Here is an 18539-nt window from a genome sequence, read left to right on the forward strand (position 1 = left end):
TTTTACTTTTATTACACGGCGGCTTCAAATTTGAATAATTTTGTTTCGCGATATTTCAAGTATTTTGGGGCCTTTTCTCCTTATAGGATCTGAAATGAGGACACATAACAAATCCTCCAACGCGCCTCTTCCTCTCTTTCTAATTTCTTCTTCTTCATACATTTCTGAATGTGTCATATTCTAAAATGGGGCAACCCCCCTCCCCCCTCCAATGTGCGAGCGGAGTTGTTGGTCAACAGTTGGGCCAGGGGGCCAGGGGAAGGGCGGGGAGGGACGTGAACAATGGACCGCGCTGTTGTGTGCTTCTGGAGAGAGAGAGGGAGAGAGAGAGAGAGAGAGAGAGAGAGAGAGAGAGAGAGAGAGAGAGAGAGAGAGATGACAGAGTGAAAGAGTGAAAGAGGTTAGTGTCTATGCTGGGAAATGAGACTGGCGTGTGTGTCTCTCTCTCTCTCTCTCTGTGTGTGTGTGTGTGTTTGTTCCCGGGGCTGCTGGCTTGTTAATGATGATTCAGCCCATCAGCTCAGCAGCCTTCAGCTCCTCTGTCGGGAAACATCAGAACCACAAAGCAGAGCGCGGTGCCATGAACTGATCCAGTCTCCTAATATCGATGATCAATAACCCTCTCCTCTTATAAATAACTCACATTTTCCAAACGCCTTCACCACAACAATGCAAATGGGTCAATAATAATGAAAAAACGAGTCCATAAAAACCTGGTTCCGTTTCGTTACTTTAAATGGAGGCCAGAAAAAGACAGGAAAATGCCTTGAAAATATTTTACAAACATAAAGGAAGACACGAGGTCACAACAACAAGCAGAAAAACACATTTTCTATCTTCTCTCCTCCACAAAAAATAAACAAAAAGAAAGAAACGGGATCAATTTCGGTGCATTTTCGTTCTGCGCGAGCCAGAAGAAAACAGAATAATTTATCCAAACACTTATTTTCTGTTTCTCCCCCCACTTAAACACTTTATTTCTGTCTGTTTTTCCCGACAGAAGCTCTGAAGAGACCCGGGCATGACGCAACAAGTGAGAGGGAGAAATAATATTAATAATAATAATAATAATAATAATAATAATAATAATGATAACAAAGCTGGACGTTGTAGCTGCGCGAGGCGACTAATTGGAACCAAATCTGAAAAAGAAGCGCGTGCGTGTGTGTGTCATCGCGGTGTTTTTGACGGTGTTTTGCCTCTGTGTCTCCATCACCATCACTCCTGTAGCTCTAATGGCGCAGTACGGGTGGAGGGAAGGAGCTGCGCATGGGAGGGTACTCCAAAATTACCCCCGACCCCCACCCCCTCCAAAAGAAAAAACCATTGCACGTGAATGTACCACTTAAATCAATCAATCAATCACAAGGATCGAAACGTTGCTGAATAAGTGTCGAAACGTTATTTCAAGTGTGCCCCCCCACCCCCCCTACCCCCGCCCCTCTCCCTCCTCTCCCCCCTCCTCCCCGGGGCTGCCAGGCTCCTCAGCCGGACGCGGTGGCAGGCAGCCCGGGCTCCTGTCCCTGCGTCCCCCCGGGCTCAGATTGTTCCAGACCTGCGGCTCCTCACTCCGGGAAATTGTTGTTTTCCACCAAAATGTAAAGAAAATTCACTGTAATTTCCCTTCAGTAGATTTCTAAACTGCAGGTGTCATTTTTGGTTTGTATTTATTTACTCTAATATTAAGTCAGTGGTATAATTTGGTATGGTTGTGTGTTGGGCTTCTGTAACCTGTAACCACACACAAAAGCGACGAAAGTACACACACATATGGTTTCCCTCTATACATTACAGCAGCATGAGCCCCACCCCCCTCCCACACACCCCCAACTGGATGTGACCCCCCCCCCCCCCCAGGCCTGAGGAGGGACATCAGCTAACACTGTCTCCAAATTTCCCGACAACAAAAGGCCAACAGACCGTGCAGCACTTTCACTTGTAGCTGCATGAGCAGGTCGCACACACACGCACACTCACACACCTGTTGCGTCGTGCTGCAGGAAATATGGAAAAATAAATAAAAAACCCAAATGTTGTTTACATGTGTGCAGACTGCACTTTATAGTCCAAGAGGTCTGTATTTGGACCCAGGGAGCCCCCGGAGCCCCCGGTGCCGTTTCACACTCAATCTGTTCACATTTCTGGCAGCCTGCTAAACGCCTCCTTCCTCTTTTTTTTCTCACTGACCATATAGCTTGTGAGTGAATCTCCTGAACTGGAGCAGCATTGTTCCCTCTTCCCATCAGCAGCCAGCAGGCTCAGCAGCCAGCACAGCCAGCCAAGCGTTTGACGTTATTAAATAATAAAGAGATGCTGATCTGCTTGCATTGTTGTGAAGGAAAAAAGGCCAATTAGCGTGCTGTTATACTGTCATTATGGCTGTATTAACTCAAATTAGTAGTAAGACAATGTGCATATTGACACTTGCCTTTCCATTTTTTTGTCTATAGGGATAATGGGACTATTACATCTAAATAATATGAAATCAGTGATTGTGTCAAGCCTAATAAACAGTCTTATCTTCAATCAACCATCTCAGCAATTAAATGGCCCTATCAGGGGCTGCTGGGATGTTTTAGTGCCACAGACCACAATGAACAAAACTAAAAAAAATCAAAACAAAGCATTTTGTAAGTAATTAATTTAAATAATTTATAATTTATAACAATCAAACAGGAGCAGCGGAGGCTTATATAGAGTTACCCTGCATGGTTTCTTATTCCATCTGATTATCAGCCTGAAGTTGATTTATCCAAATGCACACTGAGGCAAAAGTTTCATTGTGAGACGCAAAGAGTGAAATAAAAGAAACCCTTCAACTGAGCCTGCACTTGTTTGGAAGGAAGGACTGTTTTTTTCCTCTGAACAGGACTCAGATCAGTGTGAGGACTTGGGTCTACAGTAGAACAGGCCTCATATTGTTGTTTGTAGGCTCCTCTCAGCACTAATCCCCCCCTCCCCCCACACACACCTCCTGTTTCTAGAAAAGACAGAATAAGTCATCAAAAAAGGGAGATATCAGCATTCATCAATAACTACTCTGGCTAAGCACAACCATCACTTCAGATCAGCTAAAAGGCTCTGAGTCAAGCAACCAATGTCTTTTATTTAATATAATATACATTTATATTCTGTTATTTTCTGTAGTTGGATAAAATTTGAATAAAGTAAAAGTACAGAAACTAAACAAAGTCTCTGTTTTTAGCTGTTATTCACCAGGACAGAGTTATTACAAGACAATAACAAACTGCAACAGCACGATGGAGGTGAAAGCAGTCAGAAGTCTAAATACTTGGGTAAGTTTCATTTGCTGATGGGTATAGTGTGAGGACTTGTAGTAGAAGTATACTTGAGTGGATGTACTGATCTGCTGTCTGTCCGTGGAACATATTAAAAACAAAAAGTGACAAAACTGTATTGTTGTTGTTTTTCTCTCTGTCTGGAGCCATGATCCGCCTCAGACCAGCATTCCTTTAATGATGTCGCTCTATAAAGCTGTCAGCATCAATGAGCAGAGATGATAAACGGAGTGGGGGGAGGGCAGGGGAGGGGGGGCAGAATGCGGACCACGGAGGCCTCAGAGAGAGAGAGAGAGAGAATGCTGAACGAGAGCAACGCGAGGCTGATGGCATGCTGCTCTGTGTCAGTGTGTGGTCCTATTCAACGGAACGGAGAGAGAGAGGGAGAGGGAGACCACCGCCCCCCCCCCCCCCCCCCCCTCTCTCCACACCACCACCACCCGCTTCTATTCCCTGCACCTGCGCTAGATCAGCAGGCTACTGGCTGCCATTCAGACACCCCCCGCCCCACCCTCCACACACACACACACACACACGCTAGCTCTGCTCTGCTCTGACAGTTTTGCCATTCAGCCATTCTCTCGTTGCTCTGATGGAGGCAGAGATGTCTGCGAGAAAGTGGAGCCACTGAATAACAACGACTAACACACAGAAACTGAAGCGGATTAGTTGGGATGTTTGTGCGTTAATATTAAGAGTAACAACGCAACTCTGTACAAGACCGAAGATCTCCAAAAAGTGGCAGAAGTTAAAGGTCCATTTTAACACAACATTTATAACTCCAGCGCCATGGTTCAAACCTGTTTGCATGTGGATCACGGAGTGTGGCTTTAAAGATAGTGGGGCTGCTCCTTTGTTTTTGGAAAAGCAAAGGTTACGTTGTGCTTTGTTATTATAATATCGTCAGCCAGTCAGATATAAAAATCCTTATCAATCCAACAAGGCCAAGGAAAGACAGAAACAGATTCCACTCATTTTAGTTCCTAAATAGTTTGGATTCTTACATTTAAAACAAAGCTCACAAAAACGAAAACCCAGCACATTTAAAGCGAAATTTACAAAACAACTAGTAGACATGTTTATGACGTCATGTCCTCCTTATTATACTGCACAGTGAAAAAGGAAAGTGGCTTGCTAGGATTACTGGACACTAAACTGAGTTTGTTTCTGTGTGTGTGTGTGTGAGAGAGAGAGAGAGAGGGGGGGGGGGGGCGTTGACCTATTTTCTTTAAAAAAACAAATCTTATAATCTAAATAACAACTATAGGATTTGTAAACAGACCAGAGGCACATATGTTCATTAGCAGAGAGGCATCGTGGGTTCTCTTTCCAATGTTTCGTGACGTCACAGTCAAGCCAAACAGTTGACTAGAGGTCTGGGTGCAACAAGATAAACCAGAAAAATTACTACAAATTATAAAACACTTCGCGATAAATACGCGCACACGCACGTGCACGCGCGTGTGCCAAGTCATCACTGATAACATCTGGAAGCTTTGTGTGCTTTCACCGCGAGCTCAAAAGCAGAGGCGCGCGCTTACCACCTGTTGCAGTCCAAATATCCTCGAGCGGCCAGAGTCTGCACGAGCGACACAGGAGAGGGGACACACACACACACACACACATACACACGCACCTTCACCTGGGCTCCTCGCGCCTGCATCACACTAAACAACACATTCACGCGCTCAATCAGGGATCAATCAGGCACAGAGGCGAGCGGCGGCGGTGTGGACGCTGCCGTGCGTGTCCGGATATTGACGGTTCAAGTCCCGGTCTGCGCGTTTATTTCCTGTTTCCAGCTCGCAGCCTCCTGCAGGTTTAAGCACATTTGAGAAAAGCGCTGCGCCAAATGCGGCCTAATGTTATTCTACGCAGATAGAGACGCGATATCAGTGTTTTCACAGTGACACTCACCGGGCGGAGAGTGTTAATGTTTCAAAGAAAAATGTGAATAAATAACACAAAGCACAGCGGAAAGAACATTTAGGTCATTAAAAATACAAAACAAATCAACCTGTCACAGCCTGGAAGACGCATTCAAATCTAACATAATAAAAGTAAAATATGTGTCGATTTAACATCATTTCTTGCTTTATTCATGAGAGCAGCCTGCACACACACCAGCCTTCACAGCGGTTACAACAGGATTCCGCAGAAACACACGTTCATCTTTAGATACATGGTGTCTGTGTTATTCTATTGAAAAGGGCGTTTCACCACATCAAAGCTGCGGCGCTCAGCCTGGAAAATAATTATTTTCTCGGGGCCTCCGGGCCTGCGGGGGCCTGCGGGGCCCGGCGAGCAGCACGGAGGAAGAGGAGACTTTAATGCGTCTGACGCGGCGACCTTTGAGAAACAATTTGTTTATCACCGCTGCTCTCGGATATAACAACCAATTCAGCTGCTCGGATCAATAATTAACGGGCAACCAATGATCCCCTGACCTCTGGAAGGCCCCGGAGAGAGGGAGGGAGAGAGAGAAAGACAGAGAGACAGAGAGAGAGAGAGAGAGAGAGAGAGAGGATAAATAGCGAGGGCCTCTTCAAATATTCATCTGCCGGTTAATGTGAGATCCGCTCCCCCGGGACCCTGCAGCCTGCAAGACACTACGGCCCTAATCTGCCTCACACACACACACACACACACACACACACACACACACACACACACACACACACACACACACACACACACAGGCAGATTTAAACCGTTAGTTAAATTTAAAGCTGTGAGCTCATCATGAGGATTATTATTATGATTCTAGGGGGGAGCAGCATGTGTGTGTGTGTGTTTCTTTAGGTTGGTGCGCACCGGAGAGCTTGAACCGTGAGAACCGGGGGTCAACATGAACCAGCAGGGCCCCGTTTGATTAGGCATTAAATTAAACGGTCACACTGACTGAAACGCGTCTGGAGCCGTTACACTGCGGCCTGGTTCGGCCCGGCTCGGGACTCGTGTGAACATTTAGAAAGAAGAGCCATGATGTGATCCAACATGAGGAGAGAGGAGAGGAAAACAGAACACATGAGGAAATGTGACAGAGCAGCACCAGGCCTGATCACACACACACACAGTCAGTACATCTGCTCTATATGTATGTGCTCTATCTGCTCTATATGCAGCCCACTGTGACCAAACAGCCCCACAGGACGTAAATGCGCCTGTCAGTCTCACACTTAAGTCATTATCAATAAACATTTATCATGCTTAGAAAAATGTTAATGTAGTTTTTTTATGTTCCATCTAATTCAAAGCATCACTGCTCCCCAAAATACAAAGGAGTCTAAAAATGTAATATAATATTAATTAATTAATGTTAAGGAAAAATTAACATTTGAATGATTTGTTGACCTGAACTGACAATGAAGGGTGATTTAGTTTTGAATGATTTCAGAAGAAGAAAAGATTAAATCTGTAAGTCACCCTGGACATTTGGGTTGAAAAACAATCTTCAACCTTTATAGAAAACAGGAATCAAACTTTGTCATTATTGGTTTCTACAGCAGAAGAGTGACTTCATCAATAAGCTCCAAAAATAAAGAGGATTCCCTCGAAAACAAGCAGTTTGTGTTTTTCTATCACCCTATTATTTAATATGATAAAGACTGAGGAACATCAGCGGTCAGTTTACAGTAAAAACATGAAAACCAGAGGAGAGACAGAAGCTGCACACACAGATGACAACTCAACATGTGATGACAACCTAAAACACCCACACTAAAGGAAAAGAAAAGCAAAACTCATACAATTTCAAGTATCCAAATTTCCAAAATTTATTCATTTCAAACTGCATATTGAAAAAAAATATACTCAGCTGAAATTGTAACTGTTATAAGGATGTTATTAGTTCCGGTAATATATATACATGGAGTGTTGGCGTCTGCATACAGGCCACAAAATTTAAAATACAACTACGGGAATGAATTTTTTGAAATAAAAACTTAAAATATCACAGTAAATATACAGAAATTGTACAAATCAATTAGAAAATAAAGAGCACAAGCGTCATACCTCTAACAGATGAAAAGTGGGAGACGGAAATATAAATTAACCTATTTTAAACCGAGCGAGAGAAAAAAAAAAGTTCATTTAATGTATTTTTTTACGAAATTAAAATGTTTTAGTAATATTGATCTTAAATGAAATAAAAAAAAAAACAGCATTACCTGCTTGGTTTAAGTCCCTTTTCTTTTCAATGTTTGCAGTAATAAAGGAGCATAACTGATCGCTTCCTTTTTCACTCCAGTTCTGACATTTTCACTTGTATTTATTTTCTACAGAACTGGGCTCGTTTTATATATATATATATTTATAGATATATATATAAAAACCTCTTGCAGTTTAACAAACAATTTCATCTGATTGTAATGTTTCTTTGATAAATACTGTACAAAAGGTGATTGCAATAATAAAACATTTGATTGCGAATCCCACTTTCTAGTCTTCCAGACTCTTCCTCCAGCATGTAGATCGGCTCTCTCTCTCTCTCTCTCTCTTCTCTGGGCCTCACAATCAAATCAAACTAAACAGAGTCGTGTGTCTTCTCTATACAACTTTTCCCACCCCGAAATTTTTCTGTACAAAAATAGTCCGACGTTAAGTAGTCCAGAGTTTCTCATATAAAAGTTCTTGATTTTTTTCTCTCTGCTTAATGTCTCTTACATGTGTGTTAACGGCAGCGTGCCGTTGATCGTCGTCCCGGGCACGGTGCTCTGGTAGTGCCCGGACATGTGTAGCCTGGTCTGGGCGGTCTGCTCACTGACCTCCGCCCCGGGCAGGTACATGCTGATCATGTCCCTCAGATCCCCGCTTTGGCAGCCCGGTGCGGCCCGGTGGGACGAGGAGGTGACGACGGGCGGGCTGGAGCTGCTGGACTCGGACTTGACCACCGAAGAGGGCCCCATGGAGCCCAGCGCGGTCATCCCCGGCGTACTCTGCTGGGAGTAGGACATGGAGTAGGTGGGGGAGCCGTTCATGTAGCTCTGGGAGCTCGTCATGCTGTTGTACTGCAGGGCGCTCATGTCGTAGCGGTGCATGGACTGCATCTGGCCCGCGTTGTGCGCGTTCAGCCCCGGGTGCTGGTAGCTCAGCTGGTCCTGCATCATGCCGTAGCCTCCGTTGGTCCAGCCGTTCATGTGCGCCGCGTAGCTGTCCATCCGCTGGTTCACCCCGCCACCCAGCCCGCCCCCGACCCCCACACCGACCCCGGCCCCCATGCCGTTCCCTCCGGGGGCCAGCAGCCCTCCGGGCAGGGTGTACTTGTCCTTCTTCATGAGGGTCTTGGTTTTCCGCCGGGGCCGGTATTTGTAATCCGGGTGCTCCTTCATGTGCAGGGCCCGCAGCCTCTTGGCTTCATCGATGAAAGGTCTCTTCTCACTCTCCGACAGAAGTTTCCACTCGGCTCCCAGCCTCTTGCTTATCTCCGAGTTGTGCATTTTGGGGTTTTCCTGCGCCATCTTCCTCCTCTGGCCCCGGGACCACACCATGAACGCGTTCATGGGTCTCTTGACCCGCTCCGGGCTGTTCTTCTGGTTGGCGCCCGTGCCGGACGTGTTGGTGTTCCCCGTGCCCCCCGTGTTGGTCTGGGGCGCGGGGGGCTTGAGCTCAGTTTCCATCATGTTATACATCAGGAACAGCTTTAGGTTGGAGCTCCCGAGCGGCGGAGGAACACAGAGACAAACTCCACGGCGCGGCGGCTGAAGTTACCTGTCGAGCTCCTCTGCAACTTTTCACCGGAGAGCGGAAAAAAAACACAACAAGTAGCAAAAAAAAGCGCGTCTGCACACACTCTCCCTCTCTCTCTTCCTCTCAGCAGCGTGTGTGTGCGTGTGTGTGAGTGAGTGAGTGTGTGAGCGTGTGTGACAGAGAGGTCTTCTCCAAATAGGTCCCTGCTATGTTGTGTCCACAAAACTTCTCCAGTCGCCTCTCGGAAAAAGCATCAACAAACTCTACTTTAGCCCGAGTCTTTAGCCGAGTCAGTCCGCCTGAGCCGCGTCAACTCCAGATAGTTTTGGAACAAGTTAATAGACAACCATTCATGTGACGGGGCTGTCAGCGAATAAATGGCTTCGACCTGGCCAATCAGAGCCGACCTGCTCCCCTGACACACCAATGAGAGCGTGTCATTAGCATAAAGGGGCGGGGCGTTCTCTGCCCTCAGACACACACACACATACTCTCGGGCTGCCCATATGAGCCAATATAAAGTACATATTTACTATTACCAAGCGTATGTAGGCAGTTCTATAGGAACATATATAAAATATATATTTATTATTATATATAGCGTTTTATAAAAACATTTCAGCATTCGATGATCTGTTTAAAAAGGAAAATCTGGAAAATAAATTGAGTTTGGTAAACTTGATGTTCAATTTTATTTAAAAAGTTACTTAGATCAAAAAGCAAAGCATTTCAGCAAAGTATTTAAGTTTGTACAGTATATCAAACTATCTCTGCTTTAGTTTATTCTTCATTCAAACATGTTGCCTGCATTGTAAGAATAAATGCAAAAAGGTCAGATTTAAGAGAAAATCAAATCAAATGTATTTAATAAAGTAGTAAACAGCAGAGAGAGATTGTTATCAGCTCGGCTCGTGACGCTTCTATTGTTGGAGTGAAAAAGTCCCTAATTCCCCACTTAAGGCCTGAATAACATAACAACACTTAAATAAACTTTGTTAGTTAACTCAAAGCATTGAAAGGTGGTGTGTGTGTGTGTCCCGCTTTCTTTCTCTCTCTCTCTCTCTGTGTGTGAGAGAGAGGGGGGAAGCCGTGGTTTGGTTTTAGCGTTGAAAAGAGGAAAGGTAATCCAAGATGTTTCCTCAGCGCTTTTGTTTAGCGGAGCTGAATGCCGACACACAGAAGGCAGACGGGCTCATCTCAGCACAAATAAGCGGCGTTTTGTTTGGGATGTTGTCGCTACATCTGTCCGGACAAAGACTCAACTCCACTCCACTTCCACCGCCACAGCGCGGCTGCTGTGTCGCGGGGGGATCGAGCCCATGGCCGGCGGGAGGAGACATACAGGTGAGGAAGATATGAAGATGAACGCGTGTTTGCACAGAAGAGGCACCGCTCCTTCATATAAGCTCCAACGAGCATGTGAGCCAATTAGCGCGGATGAGATGTAGCTCTCACCCGGCTTGTTCTCGCCGCTTCCGGATCAAACCGCGCAGATTATGACGGCAAACATCAACATCACACACTCGGAAAATCAAAGTATACCACACAAACACACACACTCTTTAATGTCCGACCCGAGCAAAGTTTGTCAGGTTCGGGAGTGTGTGTGCCACTTGTTTTGCTCTCTCATTCCCCCGCTGAAGCCTCCGGCTCCTGCTGCGTGACACCAGCGCCGCCTACTGGCCAAATACAGAACCACACGCAACCGTCAAAGCGAGGGCGGTTTGCCACAACGCACAGGGACACAGACACATGTCGGACAGTGTTTAGGTTTCACTTCAACATTTACAAGACACGCACCAAAATACTTCAAATACATTCAATACTCAGCATGTCACATTCACTAAAACCATCAGAGGAGCAGCAGCCTCGTGTGTGTGTGTGTCTGGAGTCTAAACACTCCCGATAATTAAACACAGACCAAGAACACACACCTGAAATAATTTAATTTAAATGTACGACTCCAAATTAAACGATAATTGAATGTGAATAGATCAAGCCTTATTATTTTGTTTTAGTCATTTGATAACAAATAGAGGAGCGCTGCTCATTATGCGGCCCCGGCAACCTTACATAAGCTTCATCTGGCGCTTAATAGGCAGCGACACATGCAGCTCGGTCCATTATGATGCGAGGTTGAAATGGGCCGCTCGGCTGCTATCTGCATCTGAGTGTGTTCCCCGCTACCGCTAATCTGCTTAGGATAATAAAGGAACAGCGGGGCCCTGCAGCTCCCTGAAAGCGGCCCCATCCAGCCGGAGCGGCCCCGCATCCACAATCACCCGGAATTAAAGCCACTGTTTGACAAAAACCAGGAGAAAGTAGCGGGGCGGCTCCCCCGGACCACTTGTAAGCCCCCCGCGATACAGCAGGCTGGGATGGATACAGCAAATATGAACCAACAGCACGCTGAGACAGCCAGATACTGATGTGTGTGTGTGTGAGTGTGAGTGAGCGCAAATTCAGGCGCAGGGAAAAATAAAACAAATAACAACAATGTTGACAATATTTAATGGTAACATTTGCCAGGCAGGATTTGAACCCTCATCACATTCAACTTCACAAATAAAACACCACCTCTCCTGTTATTCCGCTGATCAAACCCTGAAGTGTTTACTGCTAATCAATAATCAAAGCAACACGTACCGCGGATTTATGTCATTGGTAAGTGATATAAAATGATGAATAAATTATAAGAGAGAGAGAGGGGGGGGGGCTCGTTTTGCCACTAGGGGCCGTGCCGGGGGGCTAAATATGACGGCAAGAAAATAGTTTTTAAAATGAACCAAAACGTTAAAATGTGATCAAATATGCAAAACATCAACACAGACAGTTTTTGTTCAATTTAAGGATAAAAAATTGGTTTCAAATTTTCATGCGGACATATAAGTCTCAATCACGCATTATATTATCATTATTACTATGTTATGACTATTTTTGTTTTCTTTCCTATAATCTTTCTCATATTTGGGTCATTAATCACAAGATTTAAGATTAATTGAGTTTCCCTGTGAGCATAAATTGATATAAATTCCGTCACATGTACATAAAACAAGTACAAATCTACAAGTTGTAGAACAGTATTCCACAAATAAGCTTCAAGCACAAAGTGACAATAGCGTGAAAATAAAAGAGCGAAATATGCCAGAAAGTGACAAAATACAAACACGCGACAAGTCAGAGAGTGATACCTCATTTATAATTCACGCGTTATTATTTGGAAATGTTGAATATAAAAGCTGAAGCGCGTTTTATAAATCATAATTCGTGAGTAAAAATGAAAATGTGATTAAAGCGTGAATCATATTTAAGAGCCGCGGGGACAAATTCAAGTCGGTCAACAACATCAGGCAGCTCATGATGCCACACAGTGTCATTCCACAACACTGCATGTTTGGCTCTGTACACACACACACACACACACACACAGACAGACTCTGACACACACCCACACAAACACGTACACACACACGCACGCACGCACACACACACACACACCGGGCTTTTCCTCTCCGCCGCGCTCAGACTCACCAGCCAGTTTGGGAGTTGTCTTCCTCTCGCCTTGATTGGTAGAAATCACACCAGATGCCATTTCTCTCCGCTCAAACCTCCGCGCGTCCCCGGGGCTCCTTCTCTCTCTCTTTCTCTTCCCCCCCGGCGGCAGCGTTCGATCTCGGTCCGGCCGCGGCGCAGCTCCGGGGGCGGCCGGAGGTGGAACCACCCCGAGCCGGCGCCCTCCGCGGTGTCGCTTCGCCCGCCTCCGGCCCGGCACACCGCGCGTTGCTCGATCCGGCGGCCGGTGCGCTCGGGCCGGCGTGCGGCCCCGCGGAGTCCCCCGCTCGCCTGCACGCCGCGGAGCTCCGCTGTCTCCTCTCCGCGAGCCCTGCGACAAGAAAAGCCGTTTATGGCGACACACAATGTGAAAAGGGGCCGATTTAAAAAGGAGAAGAATGCGAGCAAGAACAACAAAAGTCAGTTATAGCAAAGTCTATGCCTCCTCTCCTATCTTCCTCCCCCTAAGCTGAGCCCACATAATGAGCAGGAAAAGCTTTATATTTTGTTCACTGGGTATTCACAGATAATTTGAAGCCATTGTTTCTGCCACAGATGGTTCTCCTTTTAATACAATAACGGTGCTCTTTGTGAATAGCGAGCCCACAATAAAAATCTAAAGCGTCCTCCTGAATAACCATTTTGTTCTCTCTTGTATAGGCCGAACAAAGGCGCCAGTGAGGTAATGGCCTGCCTTATTCAAAGCCTCAGAATGGGGATTTGATAAAGATTTTTTTTTCTCGCTCCTTTTCCCTTTTGCACAAAGTACACGACAATGTCAAAGAGAAACTGACACGGGATGAAAGGAAAGAAGGGGCTAGGAAATGTGCTGGCTGCTGCAGGTTTCACCACAGCTTATTATTAGCATTATTATTGTTATTATTGTTAATTTCCTCCACTTTTTCCAGCCTAAAGTGTGAGTTTGTTCTCAGAGCTACAGCAGTGTTATGGATTTTTACAATGCAGCTCAGAACCTGAACGCATCAGCATCCACATTTCTGCTCAGTCTCACTCTTATTGCAGTGTTGAGTCACAGATTCATGTGTTCACACTTACACAATCCTCCTATATGGATCAATATCACTCCAATTACCCTAACATATAGCAGGGAGACTGGGAAATGTCAGAAAAATAAGGCATGTGTGTCAAATATCAAAGTATCTTAAAGTTCTATGCAGGTATGAGTGTGTGCAGGTGTGTGTTGGTGTAAGAGCGCCTCACTCTGCCCCTGTGGATGTAATTTGTAATTAACTCATGGCTAATCAATAAAGCGTTTAATAGGAAACACAATGGACACACAGGGGATGATCCCAGGCCAAACGTATTGGATGTCACTGATCGTTACAAGGTGAGGACACACTGTCTATCACAGGGGTTTGTGTGTGTGTGTGTGTGTGTGTGTGTGTGTGGGGGGGGGGCAAATAAAAGAGAGGATAAAGGGGGAATAATGGAGGAGAGGAAAGGTGAGGAGAAGAGTGCAAGGAATCCCATTTCAACTCCATGCATGGGCAAAGCTCTCTCACACACACACACATACACACCTGTGCGCACACACAGACACACACTCTCTCTCTCTCTCTCACACACACATACACACACAATCACACGCAAGACATGACCTCACTGGTCATAAATGCAGGAAACATCCAAATCTGGCCTGTTTGCAAATGCAGTTCTTTGAAATGTACATAAAGGTATCATTTACACATCTAAGTTCATGTGTGTGCCGCCTCTTCACACAGTATAAGACAGTTTCAGTGCCATTCAGGTTTCAGTTCTATTTCCTTCCATTTCCAGACTTAATGTCCTGTTCATCCAGCACATTAAAGGAACCAGAAATGTGTCAGGGTTGGAGCAACAACGACAGCTAAAGTGGAAATGGAACAGGACAAACACAAAATATTTGCCTAGAAAATCTCAAACTGGACTTTTAAATCTTTTCCATCAGTAATTTGAAACACTGGCATGTAAACACACACACTGATCAGCAACAGCAACAGTCACCGTGGACACACTGATAAACAAAAAGGCAGCAACCTATAGAAACTCACACTCCAGAAAGCAGCCAGAGAGACACCAAGCACCAGGACGCTCTGTGTGAATGACTGCTGAAGGTGTAGAGCGGATAGACCTCATATTCATCCATTCATTCAGTCATTCATTAGAGAGAGAGAGAGAGGGAGGGAGAGAGAGAGAGACAGAGAAGGAGAGAGAGAGAGAGAGAGAGAGAGGGAGGGAGAGAGAGAGAGAGAGAGATTATCAGTGGCGACGTGCAGAGGCTCAGAAATATGACTTTGGTTCTTTATCTGATCTGTTGGTGCCTTAGTCTAAATCACAGACATACCACTCATATTAGAGCTGCAGCACTTTTAATTAGAAACCCATTCAGAGAGGCGGTGGAATGTGTGTGTGTGTGAGGGAGAGAGAGTGACAGTCAGAGAGAGAGAGAGAGAGAGAGAGAGAGAGAGAGAGAGAGAGAGAGAGAGAGAGTCCAGTGGCAGTAGAAATCCTTTAGAATAGAGCAGCATCATCACTGAATGCTAATGCATTTTACATTGAATTTGTCCGTCAACACCCTCCCCCCCACCCCCCGACACACACACACACACACACACCAATACACAGTCACACACGCAAACACTGAAAACTTCCTCACACACATTCATATGCATTTGCAGAAATGCATAAACACACACACATTTCCATATGCATGAGAGCGACCACATTTGCTGTGTCTGTTTTGTGTGTTTTCCTCTCAGCTTGGCCTGATGGGAGAAGCACAGAGCGCTTCTCTCTCTCTCTCTTTGTGTGTACATCTGTGTGTGTGTGTGCGTATGTGCGTGTGTGTGTGTGTGTGTGTGTGATACAACAGTGACACAGTAATCAGTGAGAAAAAAGGGGCCCTGCTCAAGGAGACATGGCCAGCCAACTGTCAATCATGTCAAACACACACACACAAACATTACCATGCACACACTCACACACACACACACACACTCGACATTAGTTAGACGTTGCTTCACTCTCACTCATCTCGTCCTGCCATCAAACATATCAATAAATATCCTTATCAATCTCTCTCTCTGTTCCTCCACTAACACCAAGAATGAGCCCATTGATTTGTGACTGACAGGATGTTTATAGATCCTAAGTGGATTTAATAAGGAGGGTCTGATTGGTCTTAATACGTGCTGGTCCACACAGTGCAGGGATAGAAGATCACCAGTGTGGGTGTGTATGGGTCCGTTCTGCTCAATATAGAATCAATTTCACCTGCGGCCGCTTCATAAAACGTTTTCCATTTGCTGAAACACTTGAAGAGCACCAACAACATCAAGTCTGAGGACAGAGGTCTCACACTAGTGTTTACACTCTCTGATTATATGTGACGCAGGCGTGTGTGTATATGTGTGTGTGTGTAGTGTAGAAACACCACAGCTGGAGGAGGAGGAAGAGGATATCAGAGATAAATTCTGAGACGAAGAGCAGCGTAGGGCAGCAACAGCTATTTGTTCATCAAGCAGGCGGGCAGGAACAGCTGTGAGACATTTACTGAACACACACACACACTCCACCGGGATCTCTGAACAGAGCACAGCACACACGCACACGCACATGCACACGCACGCACACACACACACACACACACACACACACACACACACGCACACACAGGGGGGCAAAGAATAATGAAAAGAAAAATGACAAAATGATAAAAGCATTCCATCATGTCAGAGGCCCTCAGAGAACAACTTGGCCATGGAGGAAGTATGAACTCCATTATGTCTCCGTCTCTCAATGATGAAATGTAACAGGTTATTGATCCGCCCCTCCCCCCACTGACAAACAAACACATTTTTGAGTCCATCATTTCCGGATTCAAAGTTACTGATAAAATGTAGCTGTTTCATTTGGTGCATAAAGAGTGAGGTCACATGTCCACCAAGTTTGGTTCTAGTCGACTGATTGGTCCATGAGCTGCAGCACTTTGTGAGGAATGAGCCACGCCCACTCAGCTTTGGCAGCGAACTACAGCAAAACGGTGATGAAATTCAGAAAACAAAGAGGAAACTTGAGACTGTAGGAGGAGAAACTATTCAAAATGGCAGAAAATCTAGTTCACTGAATAGAAATGTGGATGGTTGCAGGAATTTGATTCTATGACCTTATATTCAGAAGGCCAATATGTCAAAGTGGAGATCACAGCGCCACCATCAGGCCGACTGGTGCTAAATCTCTGGTTGGTGTTCATTCTGCCTAACAAGTTTAACTGAAAACTGTCGATAACATTTCGATAAATCCTGACAAACACAACAAGGTCATAAATATAAAAAGTGAGATACAACAACTAAACAGAAGAAGAAGAAAGCAGCATGTCTACAGTGTGACCTGAGATGTTACACACATTTAATCGTCATGTTCTTTCTTCTTCCTCAAATTGTTGTCAAATCATCTTCAGTCATAACTTTAGGATGATGTGTCTCATAAGCAGCATCCAGAGCCATCAGCAGGTCCTGCAGTAGTGTCCTTGTCTAATCTGCAGGCTGCTCGCCGCGGCGCCGCCGCCGTCTCAGATCATCTGACTGCTGATGAAAACATTTCAGCAGATTTAGTTTTTTATGGACGTTTATGACGATTAAGCGCTGGATTGCAGCTAACTCGCATCATTTAAGGGACATTTCACACAAACTAAACCCTGTGATGACTGATGGTTACTAATGACTAAAGTCAGATTACACCACAGCCTAAATCACTGACTGACACCATGAGCCACAACATTAGAACCATCATCTCATCATAACTGGACCATCATCAGATCAGCTAAATCTTCCTCTGACATGCTATTAAGATGATTTACATTAAAGTGGAGTGTTCTTCATCTGATCGACGACTAATAATGATCAAAACCAAATCATGGTGAACCAAGTCTTGAGGGCAAAATGAGCTTAGTTAACCCATAGCTCGTGAGGCTGATGAGAGATCGAGAGATAAAGTCAAATAGAAGAATGAGCGACGGCCTCATTCACAGAGCTGATTGGTGATTAATGATGAAGACAACTAAACAACTGAACTGACAGTAGCATGCATGCAAACATACACACACACACACATGCAGGTTCAGCACACATGACACAAAGCTTGATCAGGCAGGAGTCGATGCTTTAAAGGAGCATGCTGCTGTTTTTGCACATTTCTGCTCATTGCTGCAGAGTTTAGGTGATTTCAACACACACTCTCTCCAGGAGGACTAATCAGGAGTATCAACGACCCTGATTATGATTAATCAGGAGTATCAACGACCCTGACAGCGACTACACAGAGGTAAAGTGCTGGGAATCCCCACCAGTCTGTCAGAACTGAAGAAGCCTTTTGGATGAGAGGCGAAAAGTCTTCAAGCGTTTGCTAGCCAGTTGTGTAAGATGAACTTTCATTGGGTACTGACCGGGATGACTGAGAACCTTCATAGACACAGATACAACACATTTCACACTCCATCACACACTCATCTCTCTCTATTGTCTCCCTCTCTCTCCCCCCTCCCCTCCATCGACTCTCTCTCTCTTACACACACACACACACACACACACACACACACATACACACACACACACAAACAGACACACACGCGCAGTAGCGCTCAGTCAAACACATACGCAAATGTGTGTTTCAAATCTATAACATATGGATACAAGACGTTTCACACTCCAACACGTGCTCTCACACACACACACACACATACACGCACACACACACGCACACACTCTCCTGGCCACTGCTGGTTTTGTTTACAGGCCCATTTGAATGAGAAAGCGTGTGTGTGTGAGTGTGTGCGTGATGTTTGGAGGTTTTGGCTCTAATCCTTGCGGGGCCCCGGCGAGGCCCCGGCCCTTTGTTTGGGATTACTGCAGCTTAGTTCCAGCTAACAAAGAGGAGAGGAGCGGCTCACCTCATCGCTGCTAATGAAGTGTGGAGAGTCATTTAGCCGCTAGCTAGCTGCTA

At 45.4% G+C, this 18539-nt stretch overlaps 1 protein-coding gene and 1 long non-coding RNA gene across 2 annotated transcripts in view; both read right to left on the reverse strand.

Annotated features, from left to right (window-relative positions):
* LOC143003716 (uncharacterized) overlaps nucleotides 1–12629 on the reverse strand; it is a 36600-nt gene extending 23971 nt beyond the window's left edge. The window contains exon 1 of the long non-coding RNA XR_012963899.1: nucleotides 12519–12629. This is a non-coding gene — a long non-coding RNA (uncharacterized LOC143003716). The remainder of the gene's footprint in view (nucleotides 1–12518) is intronic.
* sox2 (SRY-box transcription factor 2) lies at nucleotides 6545–9321 on the reverse strand. Its single transcript, XM_076154573.1, has one exon. The coding sequence runs from the start codon at nucleotides 8927–8929 to the stop codon at nucleotides 7961–7963; it is 969 nt and encodes a 322-aa protein (XP_076010688.1). The 5' UTR covers nucleotides 8930–9321; the 3' UTR covers nucleotides 6545–7960.
* Nucleotides 12630–18539: the final 5910 nt, after the last annotated feature.

The sequence above is a fragment of the Genypterus blacodes genome, unplaced genomic scaffold, assembly GCF_046128005.1.
Source record: "Genypterus blacodes isolate CSIRO-AG114 ecotype Tasmania unplaced genomic scaffold, CSIRO-AGI_Gbla_v1 ptg000062l_1, whole genome shotgun sequence".
In the NCBI taxonomy this organism is placed as follows: domain Eukaryota; kingdom Metazoa; phylum Chordata; class Actinopteri; order Ophidiiformes; family Ophidiidae; genus Genypterus; species Genypterus blacodes.